Raw genomic sequence first — 14,652 nt, 5'->3', positions numbered from 1 at the left:
AGAGCAAGGAGATCAGACGTGCCTTTCCATACATTAAATATAAGCTGATGAGTAGTAAAATATGTAGTACCTCCTCAAAAAGTATCAGGGAAACAAAACAGTAAATGGGTACACTTGAAGAAGAGCCTTATCTATCAGGAATTTAAAAGGTTATAAGGAAACTGTAACAAATTCTTAATGGAATGAATTAATGAAATGATGAAAAATTATCTGACATTATTTATCAATAAATTCCAGGCAGATTAGAGTTTAAATATTAAAATTTCTGCCTTAAAAGTTTAGAATTAAGATAATCTAGAATATTTATATTTTTCCTAATATCACATTTATCATGCTTTTTGTAGAAAACAAACTATAACAACAATGAACATTATACAAAATTCTCATATTTCAACTCTAGTTCTATCCACTGCTACCTGAGTATGGATTGTTACCTTTAAAATACTATCAATTTTATAGATGAAAAATGACATCTCATTTATATAATGTCAAAAGTCTTTTTTAACAATCCCAATTACTTTTTTTACTGCCAGTCTCTGAGGAATCTAAAACAATCAAATGAGTTCTCTCCTTTGTGCCTCCTACCAAGGAATACACTTATATACTGCTTTCTTTTGAAGTTCAGAACAGAAAATAAAGTCACTGGATGATGAAGATTAAGCATCTGTTTCATACTGATGTTACCTCTGAAGTCCAAGTGCAAACCGGTAGGTTACATAATCTTGACAAGCTACTCTACCAATCGACATTGATCACGTTATTTCCATTAATAACCTTAAATAAAAATAAACTTTCACGAAATAAAATTAGTAACATTTCATTAATAACATTTAATGCCCATAAGTGATACACACATATGCCAAATACCCATTTAATGCCCATAAGTGGTACATATGTGTGCCAAAATAATAACTGAGGGGAGGGCTGAAAGGAGAAAATTAACGTGGAACAAACCTGATCTACAATACTATACCATAATTACTGAAAAATAATATTACAATCCAGCAATATAAGCCAAATAAATTATTCTTAGAGAAGAGAAATCTACATATGTCCAAATGGTTTGACTGTACTTATCAAACTGAATGAATTTATTCTTTCAGTTAAAGGCAGAAATATAGAGAAAGTTCCTTTGTTGTTTTTAAAAATGCAATTACTTTAAAAGAGAGATAAATGATAAAAATCCAAGGATAAAATGCCTGATTCATGACTCTGAAATTCATAGAATGTCACCACTCATAAAATATTGATGCCATCATTATACTTGTTAGGAATGCTAGAAAAGCGTATGAGAAAATGCAACTTTCCTATGGTAACAGTCTGGAACTGACCAAGTAGTTAAACACTCAATAAGCTAGAAAATAATTAGAGATAGCATCTTGTCTAGGACTCTATTTTTGCCAGATACCTGTGTACCTAAAGGTGCATTTATTTCATACTTCACAAAAATACAGAGGGTCCAGGGACTATAGTTTAGATACGATCATTGTGTTATAGTTAAGAATGCAAAGGACAAAGAAGAAACCCAGATTCACGTTTGTGAATGAGAACTAAGATGTCCATTTTCTGTTTTATTACCTTATGAAAGAAGTCTTTATGCTACTCTGAATGATAGTGTCAAACATAGAAGATCATGGGCCATTTACAATACCCGTGTATCTTAGTGGTAGTAACCATACACAAAGAAGAGAATATGATTAAGTGTTTACTATGGTTATCTAGATATACTATATTTTCAAAAATTTGAACTGTGTAACTAAAAGGTTGAAACATATCCCCCAAATTACATATATTCTATTTTCTTTTCTGACAATCTGTGTTAGCCCTGGGTCTAGGCTCTCATTAAAGCAAGGAAAAGACTGGAGATGAACAACATGCCTGGAATAAGACTTGGAAAATAGAGCTAAAATCAGCCAAAAAAAGGTCTTAAAAAGGTGAATTTAAATCAAGCAAGCACTGACCTATCCTTTTACTTGTATGTATTTTTTAAGAGTTGACTTAGCTTGAATCACGTTTGATTTGACTTAGCTGAATTCACCTCAGTCAGCAACTGAGTAGTATCTATGTAGTAGTATCTATGTAGTATCTATGACTTTTTTCTGTCTTTGACAAAGGTACAGGTTAAAGGAACTTTAAGAAAATAATTGTAAGGAAGGACAGGTTCAAGGAGGCTAAGTAACCCAAGACAGTACTCTCTTCAAAGAAGCTATCACATTTTAAGCTTTGTTAAGTCATCTTTAAAAAGTAAATGATTCCCCTTACGCATTACCCCTCACTAATGGAGGGAAGTGGAACAAGACTACAATGGTAAACTTCACTCGTCTTAATAATAGTGATTTAGGTATTTCTATACACTCATATATATTACAACATATGACTTAACAGCAAATATCAGAGGGGTGCCTGGGTGGCTCAGTCGATTTAGCATCTGACTTTGGCTCAGGTCATGATCTCATGGTTCATGGGTTCAAGCCCTGCATCAGGCTCTGTTTTGACAGCTCAGAGCCTGGATGCTGCTTTGGATTCTGTGTCTTGCTCTCCTATGCCTTTCCCCTGCTCACACTCTCTCTCTCAAAAATAAACATTAAAAAAAAAAAAACAAATATCACATAAAAATGGTTATTTGATCCAATTATGCAACAACTGGATAAGAATGCATCGATGGGACACTTTATTATGTCTGATCACATGAACTGAAGAGCTAGGCAATATGTAGATGAGCATCTGTAGTTTTGAGAGTCAATATGGGTCATTCAAATCTAAAAATCTTAATCTTTCCTCAGTAATTGGATTTGATCTCTGTTAACAATATAACTGTCTCACATTCAATCTTCTAACAATAATATATAAGTTCATGGTCTATAATTAGTTCTTTTCAAGAAGCATAATGCACTTTATGTGATTTCAGCAGTATTTAATATGGCAAACTTTTTACTGTATACTGGAATGTCACAAAAATGTGACAGTAAATGCACTTCCTACAAGAGATAAAATTTATTTTGCTGTTGCCATCCAAAATTCCTTTATATCATTCTAATAAATTAAGTGCTCACACACAGTCTGATCTGCAGCTGAACAAGAATGGAGAGGTTTTCTCAAATGTCCAACTGACATTGTCCCTACTAACCAATACACACATTTATTTGGCTTCATTCCCTCCAGTTTCTATACCATGTGGTCCAGTGAAATAGCTCCTATAATATATGAAAGAAGTAGACATAACACCAAAAAGAGTTGTTTGCCTGCATAAGAGACAGTAAGTAATTAAAGATCAAGTTTATGGATTTGTCAATCCCGATGATTGACAATCCCTATGATTGACAATCCCTACCCCTATGTGTTTCCCTCTTCTAGGTTCTTCTAGGCAACCTCGGATAAACTCATACAAAAAGATGAATGGATGTCCCAAACAACAGATCAAGTGTTTCTGAGTTCATCTTGCTGGGACTTTCCAATTCTCAAGAAATTCAGATATTCTTTTTTGTAATTTTCTTTCTTGTCTATGTAGCCATCATAGTAGGAAACCTCCTCATTGTGATCTCTGTGATTTTTGATATTCATCTTCACTCCCCCATGTATTTCTTTCTGGCAAATTTATCATTTTTTGATTTATGTCTTTCTTCTGCTTTTATTCCCAAAGTGATTGCAGACTTCCTTAGAAAACACAAGACCATCTCCGTGTGGGGCTGCATGGTCCAGATGTTTTTTATGCACTTCTTCGGGGGTGGAGAGATGTCTCTTCTGATAGCTATGGCCATAGACAGGTATGTTGCCATCTGCAAACCCTTGCACTATCAGACCATCATGAATCGCAGGGTGCTCATTGTGTTTCTACTGCTCTCGTGGGCGATTGGGTTCACACATACCACAAGCCAGATGGTTTTCACTGTAGGTTTACCTTTCTGTGGTCCCAGTGTTGTGGATAGCATTTTCTGTGACCTTCCCCTGGTCATCAAGCTTGCCTGCACTGACACCTATGTCCTAGAGCTCTTGGTGATTGCAAACAGTGGACTCCTGTCCCTGATCTGCTTCATTCTCCTGCTCATATCCTACACGGTCATGCTGGTCACCATCGGGCAGCACTCCTCCAGTGCATCCTCCAAGGCAGTGTCCACGCTGTCTGCTCACATCACTGTGGTCACTCTCTTCTTTGGCCCCGCTATCTTCATCTATGCTTTCCCATTCAAGAGTTACTCTGTAGATAAGTTTCTTTCTGTATTTTACTCTATAATCACTCCTCTCCTTAATCCAATTATTTATACCCTGAGGAATCAGGAAATGAAAGAAGCCATTAAGAGACTCCACAGCCAGCATATTGGCTCCTGGCTCACTTCCTAAAGAGTGTCTATAACAGGTGATTGTTTTGTGTTCTCTGCTATTTGGGGTTTTGAGACCTAAATATTAGAATAATCAAAATGAAAATTTTAAAGACTATGGATTTTCTTCTCTCAAAATTCATGGAATTATTAAGATCAGTTTTATTAAAAATCTGATGGAAAATGTTCATAGGACAGATTCAATCCATAAATTTGTTTACATTAATTACTTCCTTGTACTTTCTTGTCTTAGAAGTCAGGGAAACAACCCTGATGAATGTTTAAAATATCTAATCATATGTCTTCTTTCAAAAATGTTATAGTTTTAATGGCTCAGTATGTAAAAATAGGTCACTTTAGTGAGACAGCACACTACATAGTGTTTATTATCAGCTTTTATTTCTAAAGTTATATTAAGTAATTTAATAGGTGTTAAAATATATATCAATATTGTTAACCACATGGAGTTTTCATAAAAGCATTGTGATTTGAATGGGGATAAGAATATTTTCTCACTAGCCTCAATATGCTAATCATCTTTAGTAGAATGTAAAAAATGTACCTAAAAATAAATGTTTCCACCATATCTTTGCATACTCAAATAGTTTTCTAAGAATCAACATCAAATGAAATATTACAGATTAAAACCATGAACTCCTTAGTGGAGCTGGCTGTACCAGATAACACGGACATAATGATTTTTCAACTGAGTTCAGTCACTTATGAAACAATAAAAAAAAAAATTTACTAGCTATCAAGCACTGTCCAAAGCAATACAGATATATGGTTATAGACACAGACCTGGTCCCTGATCTGTAGAGAATATCAAAGGCAAGAGATCTATGTTAGGAGTGGTGGTCTCAGAAGATCACTTTAAGGAGAGACATTTATATCAACACATTAAGAAAGTTCTAGAATTAAACATTTGTGCAGGAAAAAGAGCATTCCAGGAAAAGGCCAGTGTACATAGACATTGTGAAGTGAGAAAGTGTTTCTAAGTATTAGAGGTAAACCTTGTGAAGGAGACTGATGAATAAAAGGGAGAAGATCTATGCTGAGATTAAAAAAAAATTTTTAATGTCTATTTTTTTGAGAGAGACAGAGATAGAGTGCAATGAGGGAGAGACAGAGAGTGCCAGAGACACAAAATCCGAAGCAGGCTCCAGGCTCTGAGCTATCAGCACAGAGCCTGACATGGATCTCAAACTCACAAGCTGTGAGATCATAATCTGAAGTAACCCATGCGTAACCCATGGAGTCACCCATGCACCCTTGTGCTAAGATTTTACAGAAGGAAAGAGACGAGAGTTTTCAGGCCTAATGGGTTCCTTTTGTTGTCAGTGTAAAGCCATTAAAGTGTTTTGAGAAAGGGAAGGATGGGATGTCAAATATATTACATTTTGGTATATACCCCAGTACCCTTAAGTAGAGCATATAATGCAGCAAAATTGGAAGACGACAAAATAGTTATTGGGCTGTTCCAGAGAGTAAGTCTGAATTTACTAAATAATACAGTGAGTTTGTGGAAACTGTAAAGACTTCCAAAGGCACATAGAAAACCTAAATGTATTTGAACATCTTGGGGACCATCTCATTTGATTTCTTTTTAACAAATTGTAAATGTCACAGTTTAAAAAAATTTTTAATGTTTGTTTATTTTTGAGAGAGAGAGAGAATCTGAAACAGGCTCCAGACTCTGATCTGTCAGCACAGAGCCCAACATGGGGCTCAAACTCACAAACTGATTATCATGACCTGAGTCAAAGTCGGACACTTAACCAACTGAGCCACCCCGGTGCACCTAAGTGTCTCAGTTTTAAAAAGAATTATATTTTTGTTTTTTTATTATGAAATTTTTCATTTGAGTATAGCTGATACACATATTACATTAGTTTAAGGTATACAACATTGTGATTTGACAAACTTTTACATTATGCTATGCTCATCAGAACTGTAGCTCCATCACTAAACACCACTATTATAATATCATTGACTATATTTCTTATGCTGTGCCTTTTATCCCTGTGACTTGTTCTTTCCATAACAGGCAGCCTGTATCTCCCACTTATCTTCATCATCCCTCTACCTGCCTAACATCTGGCAACCATTAGTATGTTCTCTGTATTTATGTCAAATTCTAGTTCTTGTTTTTTTCTAAATTCATTTGTTTTGTTAAAATTGTTTTTAATCTTTATTTTTGAGAGAGAAAGAGTGTGAGTGGGAGAGGAGCAGAGACAGAGGGAGACACAGAATCTGAAACAGGCTTCAGGCTCTGAGCTGTCAGCACAATGCCCTATGGAGGGCTCAAACTCAACGAACCGCGAGATATGACCTGAGCCGAAGGTGGATGCTTAACTGACTGAGCCACCCAGATGCCTCCATTTGTTTTGTATTTTAGATTTTTTAGATTTTTTTAGATTCCACATATGAATGAAATCATATGGTATTTACCTTCTCTGTCTGACTTATTTCATTTAGCATAACACCCTGTAAGTCCATCTTTGTTGTTGCAAATGGCAAGACTTCATTCTTTTTTATGAATATTATTCCCCCGTGTGTGTGTGTGTGTGTGTGTGTGTGTGCACATGCATGTATAGTATCTTCCTTATCCATCCATCTAGTAATGGACACTTTGGTTGCTTCCATATCTTGGCTATTATAAATAATGCTACAATAAATGTAGGGGTGCATAAATCCTTTCAAATTAGTGTTTTCATTTTCTTTGGTTAAATATCCAACATTGGAGTTACTAGATCACATGGTAATTCTATTTTCAATTATTTGAGAAATTTCCATACTGTTTTCCACAGTGGCTGTACATTACATCCCCACCAACAGCGCACAAGTTTTCTTTATTTCCACATCCTCACCAACACCCACTATGTCTTGTCTTTTTGATTCTAACCATTCTGACAAGTGTAAGGTATTATGTCATTGTAGTTTTGATTTGCATTTCCCTGATGATTAGTCATGTTAGAAATCTTTGCATAAGTCCATTGACCATCTACATGGCTTCTTTGGAAAATGTCTATTCAGGTCCTCTGCCCATTTTTATCAGATTGTTTGCTTTTTCATGTGTTGAGTTTAATGAGTTCTTCATATATTTGGGGTATTAACCCCTTATTGGATATATTACTTGCAAATATCTTCCCCCATTCACTAGGATTCCTTTTTTGTATTGTTGATGGTTTTCTTTGCTGTACAACAGCTTTATCATGTACCTTGCATATCAAACTTAGATATTTTTCCTCTTTGTCCCCTTCTTCATCCTTTTAAAGTATATTTGCCCTACTTTAGTTTGGCTCTAGAGTGTGTGCTTCTAACAGTCAAGCTTTATTCTGAAAAATTCTATGCATCCCATCCTTACCAATTGGTTTGGATAATTAGGTAAGAGCACACTATGGTGTTCTAATATTATCTTTCTGATTTCTATATTTAAGAATCTTCTTGCAAACATGTCAAATGCCACACTAAACTGTTGCATCCATTTCCTCACCATAAATATTCTTAAAAGGTTTGTTTTTCATGGCAATTCTAATCACTTTGGCTGTAAAAGGAACTAAATTTAAAAAAATTATTGGGTGCAATCAAAAGTGTGAAAATCTGTTAATGATGTGTGCTGTGGCCTTTGGAAATCAACGGAAATCAACGTGGCACAACATTTAGCATATATCTGTTACCCTCACTTTCTTGTAACCTTTTCAAGAGGCTTTTAATTGGAGAAGCACGGAAGAGTTATATTTAAGAGTAAGTACAGAAAAATCTCTGTACCATATGAACTCATCTGCAATCATATTGTTACGCTGATAGCCTTAAGAATTTTATTTGCTTAATTACATTGTTTTGTAAAAGTCTTGCTACAGATCTTTCTTAATACTTTTGAGTTACCATGAAATTCTATGTAATTGTAAAGAGCTAGCAAAAATCTCTCTTTAGAATGGTTGATTGCAAAACTCTACTAACTAATCATTTATATTGATTACCATTATTCATTTATTGATTACCCTGGTGAAAGCCTTCCCAGCTTGCTCATTCAAGCTTTCTTCTCTCTCTCATTTTCTTTCTCTCCCTTTACATGGCAAAAGGAGATTTTTCTCTGTTAAGAACTGTTCTATACTTATGAATTTCCTTATATGTTTTGTTCAGTGTGGGCACTATTTTAATTTTACTTGAATAAATGCATTCAATTACCAAATTAATCATAAATATTAGACTGATGAAGTCAAATTAATACAATTATAATTTCCTTGAGACTATAATCTATAATAGATACATTTTCTATAAATGTGCTCACCCTGCCCCAACCAAAACACCTGACTTAGTGCAAAGCACTTCCTAGAGAAAGTTCACAGGGCTGATACACTTGATGAATTCACAATCCACTTAAATAATGAGAGAATAGGTCCTTGCTCTGAACTCTAGGGAACATTAGCTTATTTATTTTAATAATTCCCTTTGGGAGTTGATCACCAGTCTGTACCTTATGTATATGATTATTGTCCTTTTTTTAAAACTGCAAATTACTGTCATATATATTCATGGGGTAAAAAAAGATAAACAATATATATTCAGGATCTCACTGTGTCTGCATGTCTTTGAAGAGACCACTCCTCAGCTAGAACTGGTAGGTTTAAATAGCAGTGCTAACACCAAACTGCAGTCGTACACTTTAATAAAAGGGAAACTCAGAACTGAATGATAACCATATTATCTGATACTGAGGGCAAGAGTAAAAGATAATTTGGGTCAACTAGCAACTGGACAAACGTGTCTAATTTCATTAAGAGGAACAGCCAGTCTGACAGATAAATAGCACTAATATCCCTGATTTCAGGGGTCAGTTTTACAGTTTGAGCTTATGTTTTTGCAACTTAAACTTGGGTTAGTTTTATATGTGTGGGATAAAACAAACTAAAATAATTCAGAATGTTGTGAAATAATGGAAAAATCAGATTCTTCCTTGGCTAAGTTTAGCATCTGTGATAAGTCTAAAATGTAATCTATTAAAACTTCAAATAAAATGAGAAACACTGACTTTTTTTTCATATGAATTTACTCACGTATGTTTTTACCCTCCTACATTTAGTATCTATTTCAACACAGAAAACACTTAGGTATCATTAAGTGAGAGCAATGATTAATTTCAATCAATAGTTTTAAAAAATCTTCTCCCTCAAATCTACATATATTTTCTTAACTGAAGTTATTTAACTTTCTATTCAATACAATTGTCTAATGATACCGGTAATATAGTTAGTTTTAGTAATTTTGCAAGCCAAGGACTATCTTCTATTTTTCTAAACCCATTGGTCTTCCTCCTTCCTTCCTTCTTTCCTTTCTCCTTCCTTCCCTCCCTCCCTTCCTTCCTTCCTTCCTTCCTTTCTTCCTTCCTTCCTTCCTTTGTTTTTTTCTTTCCTCTTGAGAGAATATGAGTGTGTGTACAAGCAGGGGATGGGCAGAGAGAGAGAGAATCCAAAGCAGAATCTGTGTTGTCAGCACAGAGCCCAACACTGGGGCTCGAACTCAGGAACTATGAAATCATGACCTGAGCCCAAATCAAGAGTCAGTCACGTAACCTAACTGAGCCACCCAGGTGCCCCCTAACTACATTTAAGTTATTTTAATATTTTTAACTTAATCAATATATGAGAATAAAGCCTTTTGTGCATTTATAATGTTGAGTCTTTTTCTATTAATTGTAGAAGTTTATGTTTCAACCAGGAAAGTATTTATAATGGCTATTTTGGCAGAATCTGATTTTTACATTCCAAATATCTTTTCTGTAGTAAGTGAATATTCGCCTTGGGTTAGCCAATCTATATATGGCTTAATCCTCTCATAAGAAGATTCATTTAAAAAAAAAAAACCCTCAAGATCAATAAAAGGTACACAGCCCTTATTCTTATTAAAAGAACTGTCAGTTACATATTTCCACATATAATGTTTAAGTGCATTTGTGGAAATGTACGGAAAAGACTTTGTTACTGAACATAGACACACAGTTTTGGACATCCCACAGCTTTTCTTCCCAAGCAAGCACCCTCAGTGGAAAAGAGTGCAGTACCTTTTCTTCCTTTAGTCACAAGAAAGGCACAGAAAGAACCAGGCTATCTAGTCCAGAGACAAAGTTCTCAGACAAAGTTCCTGCTAGAGAGAAACCAAACCAGGCCCTATCCACTTTTATCCAATTATTTTTCATTCCTGTTCAGTTCATTGTGTCCATACAATACAGATCATGCAAAAGTTTAAACTTTCCATTTGAGGTTTAACTGGCTTATGTTAGGAAGAATTATTTTCTTTTTCATACTCTATCATATTTTTGTCTGTGTCTGAGCAGAAAAAAAAATATTTTAAAGATATTTTGCCTTTGATCATGTGTATAAATTGTCATCAGTGATTTCATCTGTCATAACAGAATTCAATTCATCTATATGCTGGATATGTTTAATGAAGAGGCTTGTAAGTTTTTAAAAACTAAATTAATAAATATAAATTTTTGCTTTTAATTTTCCAATTTTACATATTAAACTACAAAACTGCTTTTATAATACTCAAGATTTTTCTCCTGTTAGTACTTTGAGATGGAAGAATGCATAATTTTGAAGTTATATATAAGTAGTATGTAGACTCAATTACTCCATGAAATAGAATAACAATGATATTAAATCTTTATAATGAAGACAACTAAGGTAATTATATCATTTATATTTAATAGAGAAAAATACTTTGACTTGTCTTACCAAGTCTTCCATGGTTAGATTCTTTTGTGGTTCTTACTGATTTGAGTGTCCTTAAAATCATCAGAAAATGAGATAATGCTATAGATAGAATTATGTGAATGCACATATAGAGCCTGTATTTAATAAAATACACAAATATATTCCAATCTGTTGCCCTGGAATCTCATAACAATCTATGAGGTAATAGAATGGGCATCATTTCATTTTTGGAAAAGTAAATCATTGTTCAAAAGTTAAGAGTATACATTTCTAGTAAATGTTGAGGCTAGGAGTAGAATTTAAATCTTTATTCTTGATTCAGTTTTTTTTCTTAAATTATGGTGGTTAGGCTAAACAAAAACTTCTGAATATTTCCTGAACTATTAAGCAAAAAATAATAATAAAATTTAAAAATAAAGGAAATTCAGAGTAGATTTTGCCTGTTCTGTTTCAGTGCTCTAGGACTAGAATATGGTGTAGGTATGTTTTTCTGTGTTTGTATATGTGTGAGTCTCTATCTGTGTGCTTGGTGTATCACTAATAGTTTGTTGTTGTTGTTGTTTTTAAGAAGAAAGAAAAAATGCCAGGACCAAAAGATCTAAATCAAAATTAAAAGTAGATAAAAGTGAGACAACAGTTGTCACCCAATCTGGATACACAAACAGGGTACAAGTGTCAAGGATGATTGAGCCAAGATAAGAGTTGAGTCAGTCTGTGTACAAGTGTGACATGGTGTTAGAGGAAAGCACTGAGTACAATGATGATAAGCACTTAGGAGTCAATGAAACATAAACACTACTTGTAAAGGGTTTATTGGTTGTTCAGAGACCATCTATACACACAATATAAAGGGAGAAGAAAAAAACTCCAGCCAAGAACCCAGCAATAATACATTCAGGAAAACAGGCAAAAGGCTCAACAGTGGAGGTCACAAGTTTTGTTTTGAATGCACAATGCTATTCAAAAGAAGGAAGAAAGGATAATATTGATGAGTCCAAGGAGGATGAGGGGAAGGAAGAAATGAAGAATATAAGAAAGAAGGAAAGAATGTAAGAAGGAAGGAAATAAGGAAGAAAAGAAGGAAGAAAGGATTAAAAAAAGGAAGGGAGGGAAGGAAGGAAGTAGAGAGATAGAGAGATTGAAAGAGAAAGGGAGAGAGAGAGAGAAATCTGGACATTGGAAAACATTTATGGTCTGTTCAGAAACTTCCTAGGAAGCTTGGTTTTTTATAATTTGGGGGTAATAAGAAAATGTGATAATCCATAACCGGATTAAAGCTTCAGGAATAAATTGTTGGAAGCCATTGTGAACTCACTAGTTGAGAATATTCCTTGTGAGGTTAAGGCAGGCTTGCAAGGTCTCCTGCCATCAGATGATGACCAATATCTGCTCCCACTTAATTGTTTCTGCTTGAGTACCAACCCCGAAGCACCTTGTTGATTGTTATCGGGAATGACTTTGTCCCCTTTTTTTGCCCCTTGTATGCTAATTGCAACTTGTGAAGGAACTTCAAATATCTTGTTTGTAATTGAATACTAAAGATACCCTACTTCTCCACAGACATATGCATATCAATGTTTTGGGAAATTTTTACATATCAAAGAATTTATCATCAGAAATCATTGACTAAGGCAAATGCCACTTCTGTGCTATTCCCCATACACTTAACCATAAATAAAGCTGAGACTCAGTGCAGAGATGCCTGCCTGATGATCAGAAAGAATCTCAGGGCTCTCTCATCACTCTCTCGCTGACACTGTCCTTCCTTCAGGGCCCCCTGAATTGGCTGGAGTGGGACTCTGGCAACAAGTGAAATCATTGTTATACCTCTTTAGGATAAAGGGGAAGGTTGGTAATATAGTAGACTGATAGAATAAATTACCCTAAGGCAAATTGCTGAAAAAAATATAGTAACTCACAGACACATATCTGAATATTTTATATTAGGGAGGGAGAAGAAGCAAAATAACAAATACTAAGCACCATCACCACAAAGTTACACGACTTTATTACTACCCACTTGAGCTAAATCATTTGACTAATGGTCATTTGGCTCTTTTACTCATTGACCCATTGAATTCATGGTTCATAAATTCATAAACTCATGATAGAAACAATAAATCACTGTGGAGATCCATTCTATGCCTGCAAACACTGTTTACAAAATTTTACAATAAATTTCTTATCTCTGGTGCTTTTCTGGCTGAAAATAAATTTGGTAATGTGAATGGTGCTTGAATTAATAAATTGAATGTATTTTTTTCAGAAATGTTCATCTTTTCTCTTTCTATAGGCATCCAATACTACTTTCTATATGTCTATATCTTCAAAACTATCAAAGGTTAAATCATCACTTTTTTCAGATTTTCTACATTTAATGAGTTTCTGAAAACCCCTACATAGACTAGATGGATACAATGAATAGCTCAATATCAGAGTTTGTTTTGTTAGGACTCACCAACGCTTGGGAACTTGAAATGTTCTTTTTCTTCATATTTTTGTTGGCCTATGCAGCTATCGTGGCAGGAAACCTTCTCATCGTGGTCGCCGTAACCTTTGACTCACATCTGTACTCCACACCAATGTACTTCCTCCTTGGAAATCTCTCCTTTCTGGATATGTGTATTTCCACAATCACAACCCCTAAGATGGTCACAGATTTTCTCAGGGAGACTAAAACTATTTCCTTGTGGGGCTGTATGGCTCAGATGTTCTTCCTCCACTTTTTAGGGGGCAGTGAGATGACTCTTCTCATAGTCATGGCTGTTGATCGGTACACTGCAATATGCAAACCTCTTCACTACACATCCATCATGAACCGCCGGGTCCTCATGGGTTCTGTGCTGCTGTCCTGGGCTGTCGGTTTTGTGCACACGATGAGCCAAATGGTTTTTACTATCACCTTGCCCTTCTGTGGTCCCAATAGAGTGGATGATATTTTTTGTGACCTTCCCTTAGTTTTAAAACTTGCCTGCACTGACACCTATGTTCTGGAGTTGCTGGTAATTGCTGACAGTGGACTGTTGTCTTTCATCTGCTTCATACTCTTGCTCATTTCCTACACTATCATTCTGGTAACTGTCCGACGTCGATCCTCTGGTGGCCTCTCCAAGGCTCTGTCCACACTGTCTGCTCACATTACTGTGGTGATACTCTGTTCTTTGGGCCATGTATCTTCATTTATGCTTGGCCATTCAGTAGCTTTTCAGTGGATAAATTTCTTTCTGTGTTTTATTCAATTATTACACCTTTACTGAACCCCATTATTTATACTCTGAGGAATCAGAAGATGAAAGCAGCCATGAATAGGCTGAGGACCCAACATGTCAGATCCAGACAGACCGTCTAGGCAAACTCATGATCATGAAGGTTTTTAACGTAAAACTCATGTACATCTCAGAATAATTTGATATTAAATCATTTTGTTTGTAGATTTTTAAAATATTCATAATGTATATTGAAATTATCAAATGTTCCATAATAACATTTCTATCACGTTTTATTTTTTGGAAGAATAATTACATTAATTAAAATTCAATCCCGGTAGGGTTAATAAATTTTCAATGTAATAAAGAATTAAAAAGAAAAAAACTGGTTCACTAACTAGTTGGAAACCT

General features: G+C 34.9%; 2 protein-coding genes across 2 annotated transcripts; both read left to right on the top strand.

The window, feature by feature from the left end:
* The first annotated feature begins 3,396 nt into the window (after positions 1–3,396).
* Positions 3,397–4,338, top strand: LOC120221074 (olfactory receptor 4K13-like). Its single transcript, XM_039218333.1, has one exon. It carries the CDS (start codon positions 3,397–3,399, stop codon positions 4,336–4,338), a length of 942 nt encoding a protein of 313 aa, XP_039074264.1.
* A 9,105-nt stretch (positions 4,339–13,443) lies between these two features.
* Positions 13,444–14,384, top strand: LOC120221073 (olfactory receptor 4L1-like). Its single transcript, XM_039218331.1, is given in 2 exon segments — positions 13,444–14,184; positions 14,187–14,384. Coding segments are annotated over 2 exon segments (939 nt in total).
* The last annotated feature ends 268 nt before the right edge of the window (positions 14,385–14,652 follow it).

This window comes from Hyaena hyaena, unplaced genomic scaffold (genome assembly GCF_003009895.1).
Source record: "Hyaena hyaena isolate Hyena2069 unplaced genomic scaffold, ASM300989v1 scaffold_756, whole genome shotgun sequence".
In the NCBI taxonomy this organism is placed as follows: Eukaryota; Metazoa; Chordata; class Mammalia; order Carnivora; family Hyaenidae; genus Hyaena; species Hyaena hyaena.
The sequence above is the reverse complement of the archived record's forward strand: the minus strand, read 5'-3'. Positions and strand labels throughout refer to the sequence as shown.